Source organism: Ceratosolen solmsi, unplaced genomic scaffold (genome assembly GCF_000503995.2).
Source record: "Ceratosolen solmsi marchali unplaced genomic scaffold, CerSol_1.0 scaffold45, whole genome shotgun sequence".
Lineage (NCBI taxonomy): Eukaryota > Metazoa > Arthropoda > Insecta > Hymenoptera > Agaonidae > Ceratosolen > Ceratosolen solmsi.
This window is the reverse complement of record NW_011948436.1, coordinates 1,516,130-1,538,664: the sequence shown is the minus strand read 5'-3', so window position 1 is coordinate 1,538,664 and position 22,535 is coordinate 1,516,130. Positions and strand designations below refer to the sequence as shown.

At 30.8% G+C, this 22,535-nt stretch overlaps 2 protein-coding genes across 2 annotated transcripts; both read right to left on the bottom strand.

Annotated features, from left to right (window-relative positions):
* Positions 1-704: 704 nt before the first annotated feature.
* LOC105365077 (heparan-alpha-glucosaminide N-acetyltransferase) lies at positions 705-4,425 on the bottom strand. Its single transcript, XM_011503161.1, has 11 exons — positions 4,091-4,425; positions 3,825-3,955; positions 3,645-3,763; positions 3,288-3,453; positions 3,017-3,221; positions 2,666-2,821; positions 2,464-2,585; positions 1,646-1,815; positions 1,381-1,555; positions 1,080-1,192; positions 705-1,002 (listed from the first exon to the last, which is right to left on the bottom strand). The coding sequence occupies exons 1-11, from the start codon at positions 4,211-4,213 to the stop codon at positions 821-823; spliced, it is 1,662 nt and encodes a 553-aa protein (XP_011501463.1). The 5' UTR covers positions 4,214-4,425; the 3' UTR covers positions 705-820.
* Positions 4,426-19,898: 15,473 nt separating this feature from the next.
* LOC105365076 (protein argonaute-2-like) lies at positions 19,899-22,329 on the bottom strand. The gene is made up of 2 exons (XM_011503160.1): positions 21,584-22,329; positions 19,899-20,585 (listed from the first exon to the last, which is right to left on the bottom strand). Exons 1-2 carry the CDS (start codon positions 22,065-22,067, stop codon positions 20,098-20,100), a joined length of 972 nt encoding a protein of 323 aa, XP_011501462.1. The 5' UTR covers positions 22,068-22,329; the 3' UTR covers positions 19,899-20,097.
* Between the last annotated feature and the right edge of the window lie 206 nt (positions 22,330-22,535).

The window sequence follows — 22,535 nt, the reverse complement described above, 5'->3', positions numbered from 1 at the left end:
GCCGACGTCCTTCTCCTCGCTCGCCGGACCCCGTATCCTCTCCCACCGCGCTAACCGATGCCTTTTGTCGGGGTGGTAGGGGGCGATGGTTGGCGATGGTGGCGATGGTGGCGATGGGGGTTAGAGGGGTGGCGGCGCTTTCGCAGCTTAAACGATAACTCGATTAAAAAGCAACCGGCTGAACCGAACAACGGCATTTAATTAACGAAAGTGCTCGCCCGAGAGTTTTGCCTGGGTGACGACGAGACGGAGGAATATCCCGCGGGCACTCGACTCTCTCCGCGTGGCTTGTACCCCCTCCTCGCTCAATCCCATCCGCGACCTCAAACCTTCTTGCCTCTCGAGTCTCTGCGCTAGCCTGCGCTACTCTACCACCCCACTTGGAGCTCCGGCGCACCTTCTCATCCCTGCCACTCCGCGACGACTTGTGCAAAAAAATTACGACAATACGCTGGTAATCGTCCTCTAGTCAACTAACTACTTTTCCCCATCGTTGCCCTTAGAACATATTCTATTATAAGTACGACCCTCTTTCGAGTTCGCCTTTGTTCTCCTAATCTTTCTTCTTTGCCGCTTACCGATCTCTCGAATTTCGCAATTAAGCAAACCGGAGTACGTAATGCTGAGATTCCACTAAACTGTAATTGAAATTTCGTCTCGCTTTCAGCTGGAAAAATAATATTCGGGAAAATTCTTTTCTTCCTTCTTTATTGCCCTCATTCACAATCGCACATATAAAAGTCTGATGTGAAGAACATTTTACATAAGTATTTGACTATCATTCCGTTGTTTTAATAAACTCGTTTAGAATTCTATTTGCTCATAATGTTACGTACAATTTTTTCCAATGAAGAGTATAAGCTATGCAGGTCCAAAGTACAATGCACCACAAGGACTCGGCCATTAACCAGCTATGCGTATTCATTTTGCCAATTCTCCAATGGAAAGGAAACATTTCGTAGAAAACTTGATGACCGATATACATCACAAGAGCATTCATACCTATAAGGAGAGACTATTTTTATTTGCTGCAAAAGCCATCGATGATATTATATTAATCATTTGTTGTGTCGCATAACCTGGAATTCTGAAAGGTCCACCTTCCCAAACGCCAATGACATCGACAAGAAAATAACAGGCTGAGAGTAATCCCAAGGAAAAACTTGTAGTTACCATAACGAATGAGACTGACCTGCACATATTTTGTGTGCGTGTATGCGCGTGTATGTGCGTGCGTGAGTTTTTTTTTTTATTTTTTTTTTTTTTTTTTTTTTTTTTTTTTTTTTGATGTTTATGTATGTGTGTATGTATGCATGTATGCTTTCAACTTAATCAAATTATTTTATACAATTTAAAGGAATACCATAGTCAAAACAATACCATAAGTTTTTATTAACAGGGATGATTTCTGTGAAATGAAGTGATAAGCCAATAACGCCGAATATCAAAGCCCACACTAACCATCTTGCAATTCGATTTTTCCAGTCTTCATAATGGCATAATATTTGACCAGCCTGTATGCCCAGAAACACCTGAAATATCGATGTTAAACAACCTGAAACAACGTTACATTGTTTTTCAATTAATACTTAACTAATATGCACGTGAAATTTTCTATACAATTTATTGAGATAACAACGCAAACCTAAGACCCCTTCAGGATCAAATGGGCCAGATCCGTATACGCTATTTGCAGTAGGAAATTGATAAATATGGTTTACGCCCAGTAAAACTTTATCCACGTAACCCGCTGCACCACCAACGCAATTCCAATATTTACCAGCGTCATGACGACCCCCAGGTCCAAGATAACCTCTATAAAGCATGCCAACAGAATTTTATAATACGTTATTATTATAAACAATGAGCACAATATGAAATGATAATTTATTTCAAATCAAATTTTATCGCAAAAAATTGAAATTGTTAATTTATCATTATGATTTTTACGCATTATAAATTATAAATAATTTTTAAAATACGAATGAGCTATTGGTAAATAGAAAAGTTTAGAATGTATATCAAGCAGAATGAAGTTTAAATCGACATTCACATCGTTTATAAATTTCTTAATATTTGAATAATCATCGGATACGTAAATTTAATGGCAATTCTCTCGGAGAGTGTATGAAGCTCAATATTTATTAGCAATAGAGTGACTTTTTTGTTCCTCCGACTTTTTGAGCCACCAACAAAATGGGAATAACGTTGTTCCACAATTTTATAGAGTAAAATTCTATTTTGCAAATGAAGATATATTTCTAACGTATTTACTATACCTCACGTGAGTATTCTAAAAATCATGCTAATCTTATAAGTAATGGAAACGTGTGATTATATTCAGGTATTTTTAAAAGGTAGCTAATAAATCAACGTGAATATTAAAAATAATAATCATTCGAATATACTCCATAAGGATCAAACGAATCTAGTATTGATTACAGATACAAAATGTGCACATACTTTGGACAATCTGGAACTGGTAGTAAGAAGATAATAACACAATGAGCCAGAAGAATAAAAAATGCAATAATCCACTGTGGCATTAAAATAAGTATTTCATATACAACTTTTGATCCTAAATGCTGTAAAATAATTTTCAAGTCAATAAAATGCATCGTAATGCTTTAGTTCATTATTAAATGAATTCTACCTTTGAAACTACAGTACACGGTGAAACTAGCAAAAGGTAAATCATTGCAGTTACTAAATAACACACGCTGAATCTTTGTAAAACCCCGAAGATCCGAATACTCTCGAGTTGATTTTTTCCTCCAAGTGTATTTAAAGAAATTCCAATGAAAAATAAATAAAAGCTTCGCTGAAAAGAAGGAAATAATGTAAATATCAAGGAAATTTCAAGTGTCGCGATAGCTAACAAGAGAACGGGAACAATGTACAAATGCTGTGTGTACAGGCAATATGAAAGACAAAGAAAAATTGTACGGCAGGGGAGTTAGAGGAAGGAAAAATGAAAGTACATGTTGTACAAAAAGAAAGTTCCAAAACGAATCACCTTGACGATCGCACAGCAGATGGAGAACCTCGAGGTCCCACGAGTGAGTTGCGAGGAAATGGATAAGGGAATGCACACACCCATGATCCACAAGAAGCAGGGAAATACTAAATCTCCAACGAAGAGGCCGTTCCAAGTGGCGTGCTCGAGGAACACGTAACCTCCGGCGCCATTATTTACGAAAATCATTAGGAGGATGCTCATCCTAGAAATAATTTGTAGGATTAGTGAAAAATTTTTGCAATCGGCATTAGGACGTGGATATTATTACCCTCTCACGGTATCGAGCGACCGTAATCTTGGCTTCGACGATGAACTTTCTACCGTCTCAATTTGCACATCCTTTGATCGACATCTTTTTACGCAGTTGAAAATTATTTTTAGGATCGATAAGACGCACAGAAATAACGCAATCAAGCCCAAAATAATAACCAGAGCTAAAATAAAAGGAACTTTTATTTAAAAAAAGAAAAGGTCCCTTTCCTTCCTAACACAATTAAATTTTAAGTACATAATAAATAAGATTTTAATCGTAAAAATTTGAATGAAGTTTATTTTTCTTTCCGTTCGCTGTACTGCTTTTATATAGTTAATATAATTAATTTTTCACATACGAAAATGTACTTACGTAAATGAGAATTAACTGGTTGCTTATTGGCAACAAAGCTATAACTGTTATTGTAGTCGACAGTTAATTCATAAATACCAAACTCACCAATATTTGGAGAGAGTTGGCAGTATAATCCACTAAAAAATAAATATTAAATTGAAAATAAAAATTATAGTAACCGAATGATGGTAATCATACTTTTCATCCCAAGCTGGAATGTATTCTTCATGCTTATCCGTTTCAATAATTCGCCAATACTGCGATCTCGCGCTTTTAACTTTCATACTAATTATTTCAGATTCTATCATAGCGGCTCTACTGTAAGGACACTAATTATTGGAATAGAGATAAAGCACGTGTTATCACTTATATAATTGGGGTTTTTTTTTTTTTTTTTTTTTTTTTTTTTTTTTTTTTTTTTTTTTTTTTTTTTACTAAAACATTAACGTTTCATCATTACCTACCTTAATACAATCGGATGATAACGTATACAACCATAAATTTGGTAAATTTATATTGCTTTTTAATATTACACATGCTTCATCAAAGTTCAATTCATCAAACGTGCAAGACCGTTCCATTTCCATTTTAAATACCTTACGAATTTTTTTATCGACAAAAATGCTATTATAGAATAATCATAGAATTACGTATGCTTGACTGAATTACGTTTTCTTGATTGTAAAATTTCCTTCACATATTATGGCAATATGACAAGTAACATACACTTATACTTAACATATTTAATATAACAGAATTTTGTAATTTCATAGATTATCAATGACGTACCACGCCGACAGAATAGATTCTAAGCATATCACACCGACTATTCGACACTCACTGTATTTCACTCTATAATTCGTATAAATAAAACAATAGTGCATAAAGCCAGAGTTTATTGAAGTAATAATTGCTCAATAATTGTAATTGTAATGATATTGTAACGATGGCAATCAATTAAATGAGGAAAGGATCGTTTCTTCGAAAAATTTTATCACGAAGTCTGACTCGTACCGGCGTCGACTGCCGAAGTAGCGCGATAACCTGAATGCGCGTACATTCCCTTCTCCTTTTCTCCACTCACTCAATTAAATGCTTTGAGCGTGAGTCGAGTGTCCAACTCATCATGACACAGAAACAAACATCTGCAGATATATTCTATGACACACTTGTGTACTTCATGTCAAATGATGTTCGGACAAGATAAGAAATTGTATAATATAAATGTCCGTCGATCATCAAAACACTTGACGTATCTGCACAATTACCTATGTATTTACATAACAAAAAAAAAAAACAAAAAAACAAAAAAAAACAAAAAACAAAACAAAACAAAATTGTGTTTAAATCATTAAAATTAACTATACCTCCTTTTGAAAGTCCATTTATCCATACTGAATGATAAGGCAATAAAACTAAAGTAACAAACAGAAATGAGGAAATGTACGAAGACGTGAGAAAACACCCAATGTGATTGACAAATTGCAGAATAACCTAAAAAAGCCTAAAAAAGAAGATAGACGTAGACAGAGAAAAGAATACATATGAGAATAGACAACATTACGAGCAGAAGATTGAGCTCGATCTCAAATACGCAGGAATGAAATCAAGAAATGCACTTGCACATCGATTTGTTTGCCTTACCACCATTCCCCAGTGAGTAGAAAACTTCAGTCGTTTGTTTCTTTTTAGTCCCCTTCCACCATTCTCTTTATTGTGCGCCTCTCCTTTTACTTTATCTCACTTCTCTACGCCATTATTTTATCTTCCTTTCCCGCTACTGAATTGCCGCACTCTTTTCTCTTCCCTTCCATTCTTTGCTTTCCTTTCTCCTTTTCCGCCCTTTCGCTGTTTCACCTCGATTCTCAAGTGCAATTCAACCGACGTAAGAATTCTTCTTGAGACTCCCTTAACGTGTTACCATGACTGTACGATATACTTCACTGCACGTGAAAATGAAAGGAACCATGTGAACACGTTCTGTGTCGTAAAGCAATGAAATTTTCATTTATTTAACGCGAAAGCAATCAAATCCTTTGATAATGTAACGATTACGAGTAGATAAATCTTTAACTGAGTCTGATCTGAGTTGACGATGGATTTAAATTTTCATCACAATCGAAAAATACAAAAATCTTCATACACATATACTGCAAAATAAATATGATATTTCTGGTTGTAAGCACATCTCAATAAATATTTCAACACTTCATTAAACCATCGCATCTCGGTTTCAATTTTTATTATACGATTCTTTAGTAAGTTTATTCTTTAGTAAAGATTAAAATTATTTATAATATGAAATATCATATATATATATATATATATATATAATATTAAAAATATGCGAGTCACGGGTCACATATTTAATGATTATAATATTTACAAACATTTCCTCGTTATCTTTTCAGTATAAATAAAATTGTATTTATATTATGAATCTGTGTTAATTCTATTTTCTATTAATGAGACGACAAATTTAATGATAGAAAACTTATTTATCAAAAAACAAAATTCAAGAAATTAAAAATCAATATTAATTTACTATTAAAAAAAATTTCTCTTTTTACTCTTAAAATATTTTTCCTCTTTTGTAATAACTACAGAAATTTATTGGTTTTTGTTGCAAAAAACAACTTATCGTATATCAATAAGATCAATTTTACATTTCTAAAGCGCTTCGAAAAAGTAGAACAAAGTTCTTTATAATGTTTTTTAATTATATTAAATTTTTCATACTAAAATAAAATGAAAAAAGTATTTAAAATTAAATTTATGCAAACTAAATTTTCATATTCGTATAATAGACATTTTAATTCTTCATTTTAATTATATTTTAGAAAAAATCAATAATTAAATGAATTTTGTTCAATTTTATTATATTTATGAAGCGCTTTAAAAAATCTTAATATCATAATCAAGATTCTATAATGCAGTATTCTAATATTTAAATGTATAACTTTCTAGATTAAAAAAACAGTTAAATATAATGATTGATCTAGCATATATGTAAAGTATTTTTTTAAATTCTTAGACAAATCTATTATACATATAAATATAAATAATGTTAAATTATATTATTTATAACAAAATGAATTTTTAACAATTAAGTATTTCATATTATTCATTCCGAATATAACAAAAATTCATGCAGCAATATTATTTAGTATTTCATTAAATTCGATACCAAAGCTCTACAATAATTAACTTATCGTTTTTCTACATATGTAATAATCGAAGTACGCAATCATAAAATTAATATCTGGAAATATTATAAATGGAATAAATGAAGATTGGATTGAAACATCTTATATATATATATATATATATATTGAATATTATAGTTCTCCTTATAAAAAATTTTAAACACTTATTCATGTAAGTTATAAATTTTTCAAAGATGCGATATTTAAAAAATGACATAATATATATTATTAATTTTAACATTAACATTCTTTTTAATGACTTCTCATACATAAATACGTATTATTACATTCTCGTATTAATTATGATTATTATTAGATGTTTTATTTAATATTTTACCACAAATGTCATAGTAATAAAAATTTAAATCTTATTTAATATAATATATTTGTAACTGTGATTTATAGAAATATTCATTAAGGCAATAAAAAAATGAAATAAAGGATTAAAAAACTTCGAAATTCCATTACAAAGTTGTTTCCAACATTTCCTTCATTTCTATTTAAATTTCTTATATAATATAGCTAAAACAATAACTAAGCTTTTGATCTAATTTTAATTTGTCAAATAGCTGTAAATATTCTAAGGAAAAAAAAATTTATTTATTTAGAATTTTAAAGCTTATTAAGTATTAGTATAGTTATGAGAAATTTTAATAACACATTACCAAGTTACTCATTGGGACAAAAATTAACCTATTTTTTCCAATTACTAGAACTAGAATGCTAATATAATATACTGTAGTATAGAAATTATAAATGAATGATTAGCTACGCATAATAAAAAAATCGGATTCATAAATATTTTCATTATTTACATAAGTAGTAACGAATAAAATTCCATTAATTAGATAAATTACTAATTTCAATAATGTTGCGAAGATGATTTATTATTTATAACCTTTGACAAGGAGTCTAAGTAAATTGAATCAAATTGCGACTCTTCTCTACTTATTAGTATGTTATATACGTTTTCTAATCTCTTTTTCAATAAATACGTATAATTGTTCTGGTGAAAGATTTTACTCGTCATCGCTAAATAATTATTTCACTTATCAATTGTCTGTTACAATATCTTATCGGTATCTAGTTAAAGAGTTTCGTTGGTTATGCCCAGACGGAGACAGACATACACGTAACGCCTCGACTACATGAAATAGCCTTCCCTATTCATCGCGGCCAAACCGCCTTATAACGACAGCCGCACGTTTCGCCAAAAGATTTTATTTTCCATGGCCAAATTGGTTTGAATTAATTCTATCAGAATAGTGTTTCCCGTCCCCTAACCAATTAAATTGATGAATTTATGTAAATGCTTTGCATATATCCTACTAAGTTTAAATCTCAATTGTAATAATTTTTAAAGATTATATTTACAGCAATTTGCATATAAAAGTTTTCATTAGCTGAAAATTTTCAGTTTTATTTTCCGTATTACTATTATAGTAAATAAATAATATCAAAACATTATACACTAGGTCCATAAAATAGCTTGGCTTCATACAACTATTGATTTCAACTAAATCATCTGAAAACACGAAACTACGTAAATATAATCTTATTCGAAAAGCTACGACACTGTGTAAAGCGTATTTTAAGAATAAAATATTCAATCAATAAAATGAATTTCATCGCAATTATTAATTTAATTCAGATATTAATCACAATGGAAATTATACAAGAATAAATAAAATAATTTTCGAGATTCCATTTGATGATTAATTTTATAAAAAGTGTAATTGTTAGATGAAAATAACTAGGAAGAAATTTATTTTAAAAATTAAAATGAATTGTAATAATGTAGTATCAAACGAAGAAACAAAAATTAATCTATGCAAAATGATTAATGCGGTACAGAATTTAAGATAGAGAAACTAAGAAATAATGCTAGTTGTATCGAATGTTAAATAAAAAAATCCTTTAATATACATAATTCATTGTATAAAAAGTGCCTGAAGAAGAAATAAAATAATATTTGGACTAAAATAAGCCAATTTACGTTTAAATAAGCATAATATAAATTAAATAAATTCAAATAATTTTAATTCTTTAACAATTCTTTACAGACAACTTTATGTTTATTTCAAATGTTGTTAGATCGATAAATGAATAAATAAATAAGTGGGCAACAAATAAATAGAAACATAAATAGAAAACTTTATCTTAAAGTATATTAGAAGTTTCAACTTCGCATCAATTCTAAATATATTTATAAAGTATAATATTGCATGTAATGTAACAAAGTTGTTATTACCTTAAAAACAATGGAGTTATAAATAAAGAATGATTCATTGATTTTCAACAATTGGGATTTTCTAATCAGACAATATATATACAGCCTCGGGACAATAAAAATTATTCTAATTACGAAAATCATGAATCTATCTTTATAAAGCCTAGAATTATGCTATCGATTCATATTGTCTTTCAGCATAAATTTTATAACTTGTAGCAAGAACTGAATGGTCATATTTGCTTATTTACAATGTCGCATACCTAAATATTTGCACACACATAAAATATAACCGTATAAAATCGTACATTATCTTTCTTATTTAGATACATAACATAAATATGGTAGTGTGCAGATATATACAGTCACATATTTATAAAGTTTATCATATCAGATATGTTTATGTAGGATTTTCTATGTTCGCATACAATTTAATATAACTTTCTGATTACTAATACTTGCTTTTAAATATATACATATATATATATATATATATATATATATATATATATATATATATATATATATATTATTCATCACACTATTCATCATATGTTCTTATTCTGAAGTTTATTTTAATTTCTATTATCAATTATTTTCAGTTCTCCAATCGATTTTATTCGATATAAAAACAGAAATATCCATATATATATATATATATGTATATTCATAAATATCTTATCTTATATCTTGTAAAATGTATATGCTCATACCACAAAAAGTCATTACTAATAATAGAATTTTAAATAATATATACATTGTATAATAAAATATTAATGATTATGCAATTTCTATAAATGTGTGGCCTTATTGAACTTACTACAAAATTTAATTACGGATCCGCGCTAACATACTTTAAATACATGAAAATTAAATTAAATGGAAATATATTGCATTCTAAGTCAACAGATATACGATCACAGTATGTCCCAAAATTTCGTATTACTTATAATTGTAATACTACATTTTATTTGAATGTATTCTTAAATTTTGTTTATTTATTTGGATATTTATCCCATTGTACCGTTACAAAGTGGACTGATTTTTTTTTTTTTTTTAATAATAAAAGTATTATTTTTTAATAGTTTAAATATTAGCTCGATTACGTATTCCATTTTCGGCAGTTCTGACTTTTTCTTATTCAAACAAACTCGATAGTAAAAAAAATTCAACTTCAACATCTTTTGATAAAACTCGATCAATGATAGAAAGATAGCAGGTCACCCTACTTTTGCGACTAATTTTGCGATAATTTATTATTTCGCTTGTAAGTAAAAGTCTTGTAAATATCCACGCTATACGTTTTGATTATCTTTAGGCAAAAATATGATTAATCTATCATATTACAGAGGTAGTTTCATTTATTAAAATCAATTTTTAAATAAATTATAATGTAATAAATTATTTATTAGTGTATTAATAACGCTCAATCCGTTATCACCTTATATTTATTTATTATTGTTCATATAGATTAATGATAAAAAAAAAAAAAAAATAGTATTAATATTATCCTATTAGCCTTAATAATTTAATGCTATTTACGGATATAAATTTTATACATTTTTCTTGTGTAACTAATTAAAGATTGTTCTCTCTGTACGGTACTTGAAGATAACGATAAAAATGTCATTATAACGTTGTTTAATAAATAAATTTAAAGGACTACGTGCACTATCAAGTGCTTAATTAAAAATTAATGTTTTTTGATAAGCAAATTAAACGTTATTAAATTAAATAAATGCTTGAAAGAGCGAATAATTTATATACAAAATAAATTGTTGCATAAGCTAAAATTACTTTTTTATTGGTGATTCTTCTGTAATTGAAGCTTTCGTTTATAATTACGTATTAATAAATTGCATAAATACCATGAAGTTTTATCGCATTTATTAAATACAACGATTAAATCAAAATTTCGTAATACACATAATCAGTTAGTGAATGGAAGTGCCAAGTACGCGTGGTCGCCATTTCGGCAGAGTAGAGACAGTTGACTCTTAACGTAAAGAGGCACATGCCATGGAGTGAGTACTCGCTGAATTCAGACTCAAGTTTCCGGGAGTAAGTTATGTCGGAAGCTAGCAAACTTTATACTCGAAGGAATTCCTATTCAATTTAACATAACATCCAGCTGGTGTGTCAGCTAATCTCATACGGATGCAGGCTGTTCGTGAAATCCGTCCTCTTCTAATCTACTCTAACGTTACACCTCTCATTGTCGAAGCACTTACTTTTATAACTACAGTACAAACGATGTGAAATTTCATTTTGGACATAAGCGAGAATTACTATAAGCATTAACACCTACAAGCACTTATTGATTTTAGATGATTGTTTAGATTTTGATAGACTATTTTTATTGCAAGTAAATGATTACAGGTCAGCGAGGTAAATCCCATGGGGGTTTTCAAATAAAATTACAGCCTAAATACAATGTACATTTTTAATTTACGGAAATGTTTTGTTTCCCATTCTAATGAATGTATAGGATAGCAACGGACTAGGAATCGCGCCTTAATTAATAACATAAGCAACGCAATTAATTATTACAACAAATAAATAATTATAGATTTTATAAATTAAAATTTTTATTTTTATTTTTATTATTAAACACAAACGATATACTAATGATATTAAAAGTAGAAAACAATTCAATGCTTATAAAATGCTAATTTTTCATTATTTTTATCAACTTCCAACTTTCTTATTTCATATTTCAAAACGCCATAAGACTATATCAGATTTCGTCACGCTATAAAACTGTATCATATCACGAGCTACGGTACAAAAATTAATCAACTTCTAATTGATATTTGTGAGTTTCATAAAATCAATGCTTTTTTTGGCGTAACCATAACAAATTATGAATAATAATTACGTATGTCTTATTTACGTTCTTATGATATTTGATTAATGCACATTTTACCAAGAAAAATTTATGATTATAAAAGACTTTTTTAGTATATGCAATTAAGAAAATTCATACAACAATAACATCCGCGTATTTAATGAATATGAAAATATAGTTATAAGATAATACCGAGAAACTAACAAGTACTCTATAAATTTTTAAAATTTGAAAATTTAATTCTTCACGGTATCGAAGCAATATATACCATCTAAGCGGGTAATGCATTTGTATAGTTAATAAATTGAAATATCGTTTAAATTATGAGGAAAGTTTTATGTTCTAAGCTAAGAGACTTTTCTTATTATTACTATACATTGAAACGACCACTTTTCTGTTCGTTTAATGTTTTCTCCCACTTTATCTATAACCATCCTTGGTGTTTCTTCACTTCTTCGTTTCGTTTCTCCAAAATGCTTCTGCCAATCAATGTGTCTAAACGTCCAACCGGTTGGAAAATTGCGTGAATTATGTCGAGAACTACTACGAGGCGATCGACTTTCGTTAATCGGGCATCGCCTCGCCTCGCCTCGCCTCGCCTCGCCTCGCCTCGTCTCGCCGCGCCTCACCACCTTCAGTCTCTTATTAACGTCTCTAGCAATTTAAAGGTTACAATCAATCAACCCTATAAAAATTGCACCTACTATTATTTAGAATCATAATAACGTTTTCAATCGATCAAACAATATCGAATTTCATTTTGACGATAGAAGTAAGATAATATTCTTGAGAAGAACATTCGTTCAACTTAAACTAACTTCTCGCTCATACTTACGTTGATACATAGAAATTTTACATAAAGTATTTTAAGACAAATTAGAATTTTTATTTCATTATTCTTTTATTCTTATATATATAAATATATATATATATATATATATAATCATATAATAATAATAATAATAAAAACTCAATTTTATCGATGGTACAAAGTATCTGAGATATTAAAACTTGTTAATTACAAGTTATAACGCCAATGAAATAATACGTATTACTTAATTTCTAAACAAAACTTTTTATTAAAATTTTCATTATAATAGTGTTAAATTTTATTAAATTACATCAAAATATTTTATAAATTATGGCCGAAAGCAAAAGAAAGATAAAATGACTAACTAAACTATAAATAGAACAGCATTAAAAGTCCAGTATATATATATATATATATATATTATAATAAAATTAATTATTATTGAAAATTATATACATGTAAATTTTATTTATATAATTCAAAATTTTTATTACATGTTATTAGATTTACGATCGGATAATAAGTTATGAAAATATTGATTTATTTCAAAAATTAAACATAGATTAATTTAAATTATTATGTTCATTATCTAAATATACTCTCTGATATCTTTAAACATTTTATTTTAAATAAGCCATTTGCATTAAAAAAAAATGATAATTTTTAACTATAACTTTTAATTATTAACTTTAAAACTTTAAAAATTAATTTGATATAAATTTTTTTAAAAAATTAAATTTTAATAATTTATTGATGATTATGAGATAATTTTATTAATACTAATCATTAATAACTAGAAATGTTTTAAAGTTTTATTGAAAATTTATGCTAGCAATAACGGTTAAACATAATAATATAAATGAATTCAATTGTATTTATAATAGTTATTAAATTATTACATATTTTAATATAAAATGTATGATAAAATAAATTTTTATGAAAAAATTGTAATTTTAACTAATTATTAATTAATAAGATGAAGGAAAAAACAAGGGTTAGATACCCTATAATTTTCATTTTAAAGATTTAGTAAAAAGTAAATTATAAAAAATATATAAATTATCGCGGTGTCTTGTTGAATATTAAGAAATTTGCGGAATAAATGATAATCCACGATCGGGCAAACTTGATTTTAAGTATATGTATGTTCATATTAAAGTTGTTATATAAAAATGCGACTAATATTTTTTATAATAATTGTTACGAAAAATATAATTTATATTAATAAGTAAGAATAATGAAGAGTTAGATTAATTATCAAATTAAATTCTTAATTTTAATATTAATGTGAAATAGAATTTATTAGTAAATTTTATTGCTTAATTGAATTGAAAATTAATTTAAAACATGTACAAATCGCCCTGTACTTAGATTTAAATTGTAGAAAGTCGCAATAAAGTAAATGTACTGGTAGTGCATTTAAAATTAAAAATATAGTTTTATAAAAATATTTCACTTATAAATACAAAATTAATAAGTAATTCGTTTTATTTATACATAAGTACTGATGCATAAAAAATTGTTTTTATAATAAATTTTATAATAAATTAGATTTCTTATATTATTAATTGATTAATTTTTGTTGATTATTGTGAAATAAATTCATTATTTGCTAAAAAGAAGTAATTGAATTTTATATAGCTTGTCTCGGGATTTATTAAAATTAATAAATAAATATTTATTATTCGACAATAAAAGATATAATTAATATGTAAGTCAATGTTCCAACATTATTAATTATAATTAATTAAGAATGAAATGTTTTTTTAATTTACTATATCTAGTTATTTTGTAAAAGAATTTAATTCAGACTAAATTTATAAATAAATTAATTGTTGGAATTAAATTTTTAATTTAGCTAAGAATTTAAGAGATAAATTTTTTATTTTTTTTTTAAATGTGTAATTTATAATTGTTTTTAAATAGTCACTATTGAAATTTAAAGCATTAATTAATTATATTCATTATAAAATAAAATTGAAATTATAGAAAATATTTTTATAAAAGTCTTATGAAATTTGAAATTTTAATGATTAAAATTTTTTCGAAATTCTGAAGTTAGTAAAAGTTTATTTAAAATGGTATTAATTGAATTCGTAAAGGCGAAGTTAAGAAATTAAACAAAAATTTTATTTACCTGTTTAGTAAAAACATTCTTTATTGATAATAATATTTAATCTAATTTGCTGAATGAATAATTAAATAGCTGCCGTATTTTTACTGTACAAATTTTTATTGAACTCGAGTATGAAGGGTAGAACGAAATAAAATCTGTCTCAATTTAATTAGAGATTGATTTTTATTTTAAGTAAAAATTCTTTAATATATTTAAAAGACGAGAAGACCCTATATAATTTAATAATTCATTATGTGTAATTAATTCATATTTTTCTCAAATATGTAATGAATAATATAATTGGGGATGATTTCAAAATTTTTAAATTTTAAAAACGTTTTAATGTATTTAGTAATATTTAATTAAGTTTAAACTGAATAATTTGAAAAAAATTATTAGAAATTTATTAATAATGAAATTAAATGGAATTACCTTAAGGATGACAGCGTCATTCTTTTGAATTTTGATAAAAAAAGTTATTACAGCGAGTGAAAGTAATTATATTGAAAAATCTGAATATCTAGCATTTAAAGGACAATATATTATAAAAAATTTGTATGTCATGCTATGATTGTTAAATAAGTTTTCCAAAAACTATAAAAATATATAGATGAAATATCCATTGAAGGGCTTTTAAAATTTATGTTAACGGTCTGGTATATGAACAAGTTACCTTATATATGAAATATATTAAATTTCATATATTTAAAAGATTTCTTAGAAATGTATAAAATTGTTCTTAAGCTTAACCAATTTACTTAAACGGTATTATAAATTTTTTTTAATTATAATCTTTTTGAGAAAAAAACTCATTTAAAAATTAATCAACGCCAGATGCGTGTGTAAAGCAAAAAATTTATAATACAAATATTAAAATTGTTAGAATGTTGTGATTTCAATTTCACACTTAGTCTGTTTAAGACAATATCGTAAAGATAATGAATTTGTTGTTGGGCATCGTAGGCGAATACCGCGTATTTCAAATAAAATTTCTAATAAAATAAAAATAAATAAAAATAAATAAAATAAAAAAATAAAAGTAATGATCGTTTTAAACTTTGGCTTGCACGCAACAGGATGTAAAGGAGCATAAAAACTGAAATAAGGAAGACGATGTTGGTTGGTTATTGCAAGTTTATTCGAGTAAAAAAAACGTGCTCAAATAAGAGATGAAAAATAATAAGGAAAGAAGTATGTGGCGAGGCATAACAACGAAATAAATAGAAAAGTCGAGGTGTAAGTTTGGCAAACTAATGATGGGAGTGGGAGGCCTCAGCGAGTTCGCTCGAGGATTTATGCCTGGCTTCGCTGAGCGACTCGTGCTCCTTCTCCTGGTACTCCTTTAGGTCCTCCTCCCTGTCGTGTCCCTGCGCCACTCCGTACTGATGGCCGTTCGTGAAGAAGCCCTTCCGATCTCTCTCCGCTTGCTCGTATGCGGTGTCGAGCTTCTCTCCTTTTTTATACTCGCCCGACCCCCTCGCGTGTTTCTCATCTTCGTGGCTGTAGTGCTCCTGCTTCTCATCCGCGTGCTCGTCGTCGTAGAACGTCGTGTCCTTCTTATATTCGTCCTTGTGGTACACGTTGTGATATCCCGTCGTCTTGTGGCCCTTTTTCTGACCCTCGTTATGGACGATGTGCTCGCCTTTGGCCGCGTTAACCGACTCATCCTTCTCTTTGTACTTTTTCTCGAAATCCTCGTGAGCCTTTTTTATGGCTGCCTCTTCGCGCACCAGTCCGGACTTCTCTGCCTCCTCTTTCTTACTTTTTTCCTCCTTCTCGAACTCCTCCGCGGCCTTTCAAATATCAAACGTCTTTAATAATTGCCAGTTATTTCTGTACTCTTGTGTTTCTTATGCTTGGCGTGTTTCTTTGGTTTGGCAAGTATCCATACGAATACATCCATTTCATTTATTATGGTCTAACTCGAGCAAAGTATTATTGAAATATATGAATAATAAGAGTAGAAATAATTGTTTATGAACTATGTGCGGTAGTACGGATAGTAAATTGATATCGATCATTGCTCGGCGTACCTTATAAGACTTTGAGCTCTCCTCCTCGCCACTCGACCCCTGGTCTTCGATATACTCTTTATCCTTTCGATGATGTTCCTTATCGTACTTGTGGTCGTGATAATGATCGTGATAGCCGTCGAATCCTGGAAGGTCGTCCGATTCGTCGCGGGCGTCTAGGTCGAAGGCCGATGGATGATAACGTTTCAGACCTACGTAACTCGTAGAATCATCAATGTCATCGGAATTCACATGCAAGAGCCTCGAGCCAAAAGTCTTTTTGCCAATCCCATCAGACATACCGAGCCGTTCTGTTTCAATGCCACTTGAAATGTCATCGATGCCACCGTCCACTAATTACAATTTGAACAAGAAGAACTTAAGTGCTCGTCAAATTGAGTGCACCGCTGTGAATTGTGTAATTTATGAAGGCCACTTGTAAGCATATAACAGCTTAATTCCCCAAACAAACAAACCCCATTAATCTCTTTAACATTATTCTGCAACTTTTGCAATAAAAGAATTATTATATCGTAGTCATAATGAATACAAGTGTCCTTCACGTTTATATTTCTAAGTGTCTTATATAGTATTAGGCATCGCACCTCCACCAAAATTGCCAGCTCTATATTTAATGGGAAAATGGAAACGTCCGTTGAATCTAGGAAAATTTAGACCTGTATTCAGTCCATTGATAATTCGAAATCTGGCAGGACTCGGTCGATCAAAAGTATCCCGGCCGTGGTTATTTTTACTATAGATGTAACTCGTCGCCGCTATCAAATCTTTCGTCGAGTTCTCCTTATTACGCTGCTCCAGCGATTTCGGTATTTCCTTGGTTAGAGATAAAGCCGATAACAGCATCGGGAGTAAAAGAATCGGTAGTACTTTAGCCGTAGAATCTAAAAATACGATTGCCATGACGATAATAATTCGATGTCCCAGAAGTCAATTAAGACGACGATATCGAACGGAATTTCAGCCCGGGCTATTATTAAAATGTCATGCACGGTGATTTATCTGATATACTTGGTTAACTTCTTGTTACTAAAAACTTGTTAAAAAAAAAAGAAGAAAGATAGTGGACAATGAATATGAAACAGCTAATGGTAGTACAACAAGTGCACGCGTGATTAAGAGCTTTCTATCAAGAACATATGAAAAAGCCCGTGGCTTTTATACTTGTCGTAAAAGAGCCTTTCTAGGTGAAATTGCCATGAAAGGTCGTTCCCTTGCTAAATAGTACGTATAAATGCAAATTGCGGCATCCGTGAAAAATACAAGAAAAACATTCGCACAGAGTGCGTGTTATGTGTGACGAAGGTGATTTTTTCTTAGCGTTTTTTCATCTCTCGACACAATTGCTTTCACAGGCAATGTCGACATTGTCACAATTTCATCGATCAACGGATATCGAGGTTCCCAGTAAGACCATATGCCTTCGACTATCTTTTTATTTCACATTGTCACAATGAAAAAATCTTACCAACTAAATCCTTGAAGGGTACGATCGGAAGGAGGGAATTTAGATCTCGATCTAGGCTAGAGAGGTGAACGTGATAAGAGCGAGCTTCGATTGTTAGGGCGCTACGATTAGGCAACTGGAATGACTAGATTACCTTAATTCAAATGAAAATTGGATGAATTTTGAATTTTATACTAGATATATAAATCAATTCGCCAAAATTTTATTCCAACGCACGGCGCTTCACTCTATACATAGTTGTGGGCGCGTTCGTGTCCGTGAAGTCCGCGGGAGCAAAGGAAGAAAGAAATAAAAGTGCATGCATGTGCGATATGCAAATCCACTTTATTAAAGTATAATGCGCCGGTGCTCTTTCACGAGATTTTTCCGCAACTTGCCTATGAATAATTGAAGCGTAAAACTACGTGAGAGCATTAAAAACTTTCTTTATCATTCGCGTTTAGTATTTTTCTTTTTTCTTTTTTTCTTTTTTTTCTTTTTTTTCTTTTTTTTTCTTTGTCTTTACGTTTTCGCTACTTTCAAGCTTATTGTACCGCGGCGAAATGCCACTTTTCGGAGCGCAAAGTTTGCTTTAGTTTTTTCGATATAGTTTTACATGGACGCTGACCCTTCCAACAGCCACAAACTGGCAACAGGTAGTCAAAATCTGCAGAAACATCAGTCCGTAATTTATATTCGTTACCGCATTACTACTATACACAACGCTACTTCGCGCACGTCAAACATGTAATATTTCTTAATTAAAGTGAAATAAATAAATAAATAAATAAATAAATAAATAAATAATAATAACAATAATAATAATAATAATAATAAAAAATAAAAAAAATAAAAAAAGAAAAAACATGAGTTCTTAGATAATAATCAAATGTGCTATTTGAATAACGAACGAGAATGTGGAGATTATTAATGCTATGAGCAAGATATGCAAGAAAAATGCAAATATGAATATATTGTATGTATTTATATTAAAATTATATATTTGTACATTATTTTTGTAAAGTGCTTTTACATTCTTCCAACTCCATTACAAAACTATTTAACGGAATAACTAAAGTGTCGTGAAATTTTATTAAATATTTTCATTCGCATCTAGCGCGAAGTAATAGGAATTTAATAAATAATTTCTATCGGTCTGAGGCACGACATGATTCAAAATTTTTCTCCTAAAAAATATTATTTAATGAATCGTCGTATACGGAAAATTATTTATATTTATACGTGTATGCGAAAATGAGAAACTTCTAATTTTTTTCACTCGAAGTATATAAACTTTGTACTCATTAATTTCAGTATAATAAAATTCACTTTATAATATCAATATTAAAAATGATTTTTAATCTAAAAGCGTAAAATTAACTTTCGGGAATAATATTTGATTTATAGCTTTAAAAATTTCGCTCAATAATGCCTCATCTTATTAGAAAATCAATAAAGCTTATGTAATACGAGCTTATATCATCGAATGTAAATCTAACTTTAAATATACTTTATTTATTATGCTAAATAAGCAATTGTACGTATTAAATGATTAAAGTCGTAATTGTAATTACAAGGGTTTCAATGATAATATTTAACGAGATCGCTCTACGATTTTCCAAACACTTTTAATGATGAAGGACCAATGTAAAAGCCACGGGAACGAAACACCCTTGCCAAACGCCAATTATTCATTATTATAGAAAAAAGATTCGGATGAAAGGAGCGACGACGTGTTTGATAAGCTATGTACAGGTCGGTGTTGCCGGCAGTCGGGATGCGCTTATCGGTATCCGTGAGCTTGCTTGAAGCCGTGTTGATTTGCGTGGTGCCTGGCGGCTTTTTTATCATAATCCGTGTGCTCCTCTCGATAGGTGTCCTCGCCCTCGGCGCCCTGATGCCCCTTGCGCAGATTGTGCTCAAGGCCCTTGTTGTGGTAGCCCTCCTGACCGTGTTTCCCGAGATCGTAGGCTGAGTCGTGCTTGCCTCCCTTCTCGTAGCCCGCCGCCTCATCCTTACGATGAGCGTCGAAAGCTCCGTAATTTTCGTAGTGCCCGCCATTATGGTCCTCGTCGTAAAAGTCCGTGTCCTTTTTATACTCGTCCTTGTGATAAACGTTGTGAAAGCCGGACGTACGGTGGCCTTTTTTCCGATAGGCCTTTTTACCGAAGTTCGCTCCCTCCTGGCCCGCCTCAGCCTCGTCGTGGGCGTCGTATTCCGAGTTGGACTCGTCGTGGCCGCCCTCGTGTCCCGCCTCCTCCTTGTACTCCCCTGTGACTCATTCGAAATTTTATTAGCTTAATCAGCGTGTCCGTGCTTTTACTCGATCGCCTGTTCCAAGCGTTCGAGAATTTTCAAGATCGGACGATGCTTGGGCGATAATTTACCCGTCTACCGCTGCGAGCTTTTTCTCTTTAAATATTCAACCTTCCGACTTACTCCGCAAGCGATAATAGCTTTCTCGATTTATACGTAATAATGATAGAATTTTGGAGGGGGCGTTTGGGGGAGGGGAAGGGGGGATGGCGGAGGGATAGGGGGAGTGGGTAGGAACGGAGAAAATAAAGGGATTTACAACCGTGAAATTTCTAAAGAATGCATTAATCAGATTCCTTTGGATGAAGTGAATAATGTATGGTTAAATTTTTCAAATAAACGATCAAAAGTTATCTGTTACTATCACAGCATTTTAGGCGCCGCATAAAAAATATAATATAATATCGTTTAAACTTGACGACGATTTAATTTTATGCTGACATAAAGATCTTCACGCGTATTATATTCTTCGCGCGTACATTGTATCCAATCAAAAGTAAAAATAAATTTTTTATTTAACATATTAAATTAATGTCCATAGTACAATTGTGATAAATAATCGCCACATAAAACGTAGAATGTAAAAAACATTAGTGTTCCATTAAAGGAGTGCGATTGTGTGCATTGTTAAATGCACGTATAAGGAGTGTATTTTTTTACTCTTTTAAGTGAAATTGTCAGAATGTTAAATTACTCGACTTTATATACATACGTATAATATATCGTGCTTTAGTTCAAACAGTTCCTACTGCGAAACAATTGCTACTACAAATTTACTAAAAAGACGAGTTTACATTAACGCTGAAACGCTTAATTCTATTTGTATTCGACTCATGTGCAAATACTTCCTGCGAATTAAATTTATTTTAAGCCCAAGAGTCCACCGCATTTAATATGTCATTATGGAGCTGCAAATCCGAGCAATATTCCATCATCGTCGTCGCGGTACTTACCCTCTTGATGAGCGGCCTCGCGGTCCTCGTTCTCGCCTCGGTCGAACTCGTGTTGGCTCCCATAGCCCTTCTCCTCGCGCTCTCCGTGCGCGGAATTATCCTCGGCACGGCGCTCGCTACCTTCGCCCTCCTCGAACGAGCCATCTTCACCGCGTTGCTGGTGACGGTGCTCGTCCAAACGATCGTGCAATTGGTAAGGGCTCTCGTAATGATGGACGAGTGGATAATAAGGGGCAAGGGCTCCGAGGCCATCATCGTACTGCCCGTAGTCGGTGTAGGCGTAGGGCCCCGGACCGTGGCTCGTATATTGTACGTACGAGACGGGAAGACTCTGGCGCTGATCGTAAGCGTAGCCGGAGGCCGCGCCCTCGAGATCCGACATCTTCGTCAGCGACATCATCGTGCGTGCCGTGCGCATTGGAATTGAGTCGGTGGCCATAGCTAGGAGGACCGACGCGAGCACGCGTACCACTAGGAGCCTCATCCTCCTCGTTGTTCCTGTACCAAGGATAGAGAGAACGGTAACCAGGAGAGAGGCCGTTGATGTTCGTCTTTTCGTTAATGCTTCACGATGGGGAGTAGAGACGAGAGAACAAAGGAATAAATTTCTGGGGCTAGTGAATGATAATTTTCAGATAGATGAAAATGTTCTTACTGTATTAGGGCGTATTAGTGGTGTGAACAAAGACCTCGTCCAATTGCGCTAAAATATCTGCTCAACGGCATTGACAAAAATAATTGAAATAATCATTTATTAGTGGCTTTGATATGAGTATGTATAATAATTTCGTTTTCATTGAACGTAGCATTGGGCAAAGCAATCATGAGCGCATTAATATAATTCGAACGATATAAGATATTGAATAAAAATTTCAAATTATTGATTAAGGAGGAGTGAAAGGAGGTGAGATTTGATATAAAATAAAGCCGTAGACTGGCAGTGATATTCATA

What these genes read in the sequence shown, in the direction of transcription:
- LOC105365077 (XM_011503161.1), bottom strand. Translation starts at nt 4,213, where the DNA reads ATGGAAATGGAACGGTCTTGCACGTTTGATGAATTGAACTTTGATGAA. An exon ending in ACCAGTTAATTCTCATTTAC is followed by an intron (nt 3,454 to 3,644) that starts GTAAGTACATTT and finishes CTTTTATTTTAG; the next exon opens with CTCTGGTTATTATTTTGGGC. An exon ending in TCTGCTGTGCGATCGTCAAG is followed by an intron (nt 2,822 to 3,016) that starts GTGATTCGTTTT and finishes CCTTCTTTTCAG; the next exon opens with CGAAGCTTTTATTTATTTTT.
- LOC105365076 (XM_011503160.1), bottom strand. Translation starts at nt 22,067, where the DNA reads ATGAGGCTCCTAGTGGTACGCGTGCTCGCGTCGGTCCTCCTAGCTATG. An exon ending in CGAGGCCGCTCATCAAGAGG is followed by an intron (nt 20,586 to 21,583) that starts GTAAGTACCGCG and finishes AATGAGTCACAG; the next exon opens with GGGAGTACAAGGAGGAGGCG.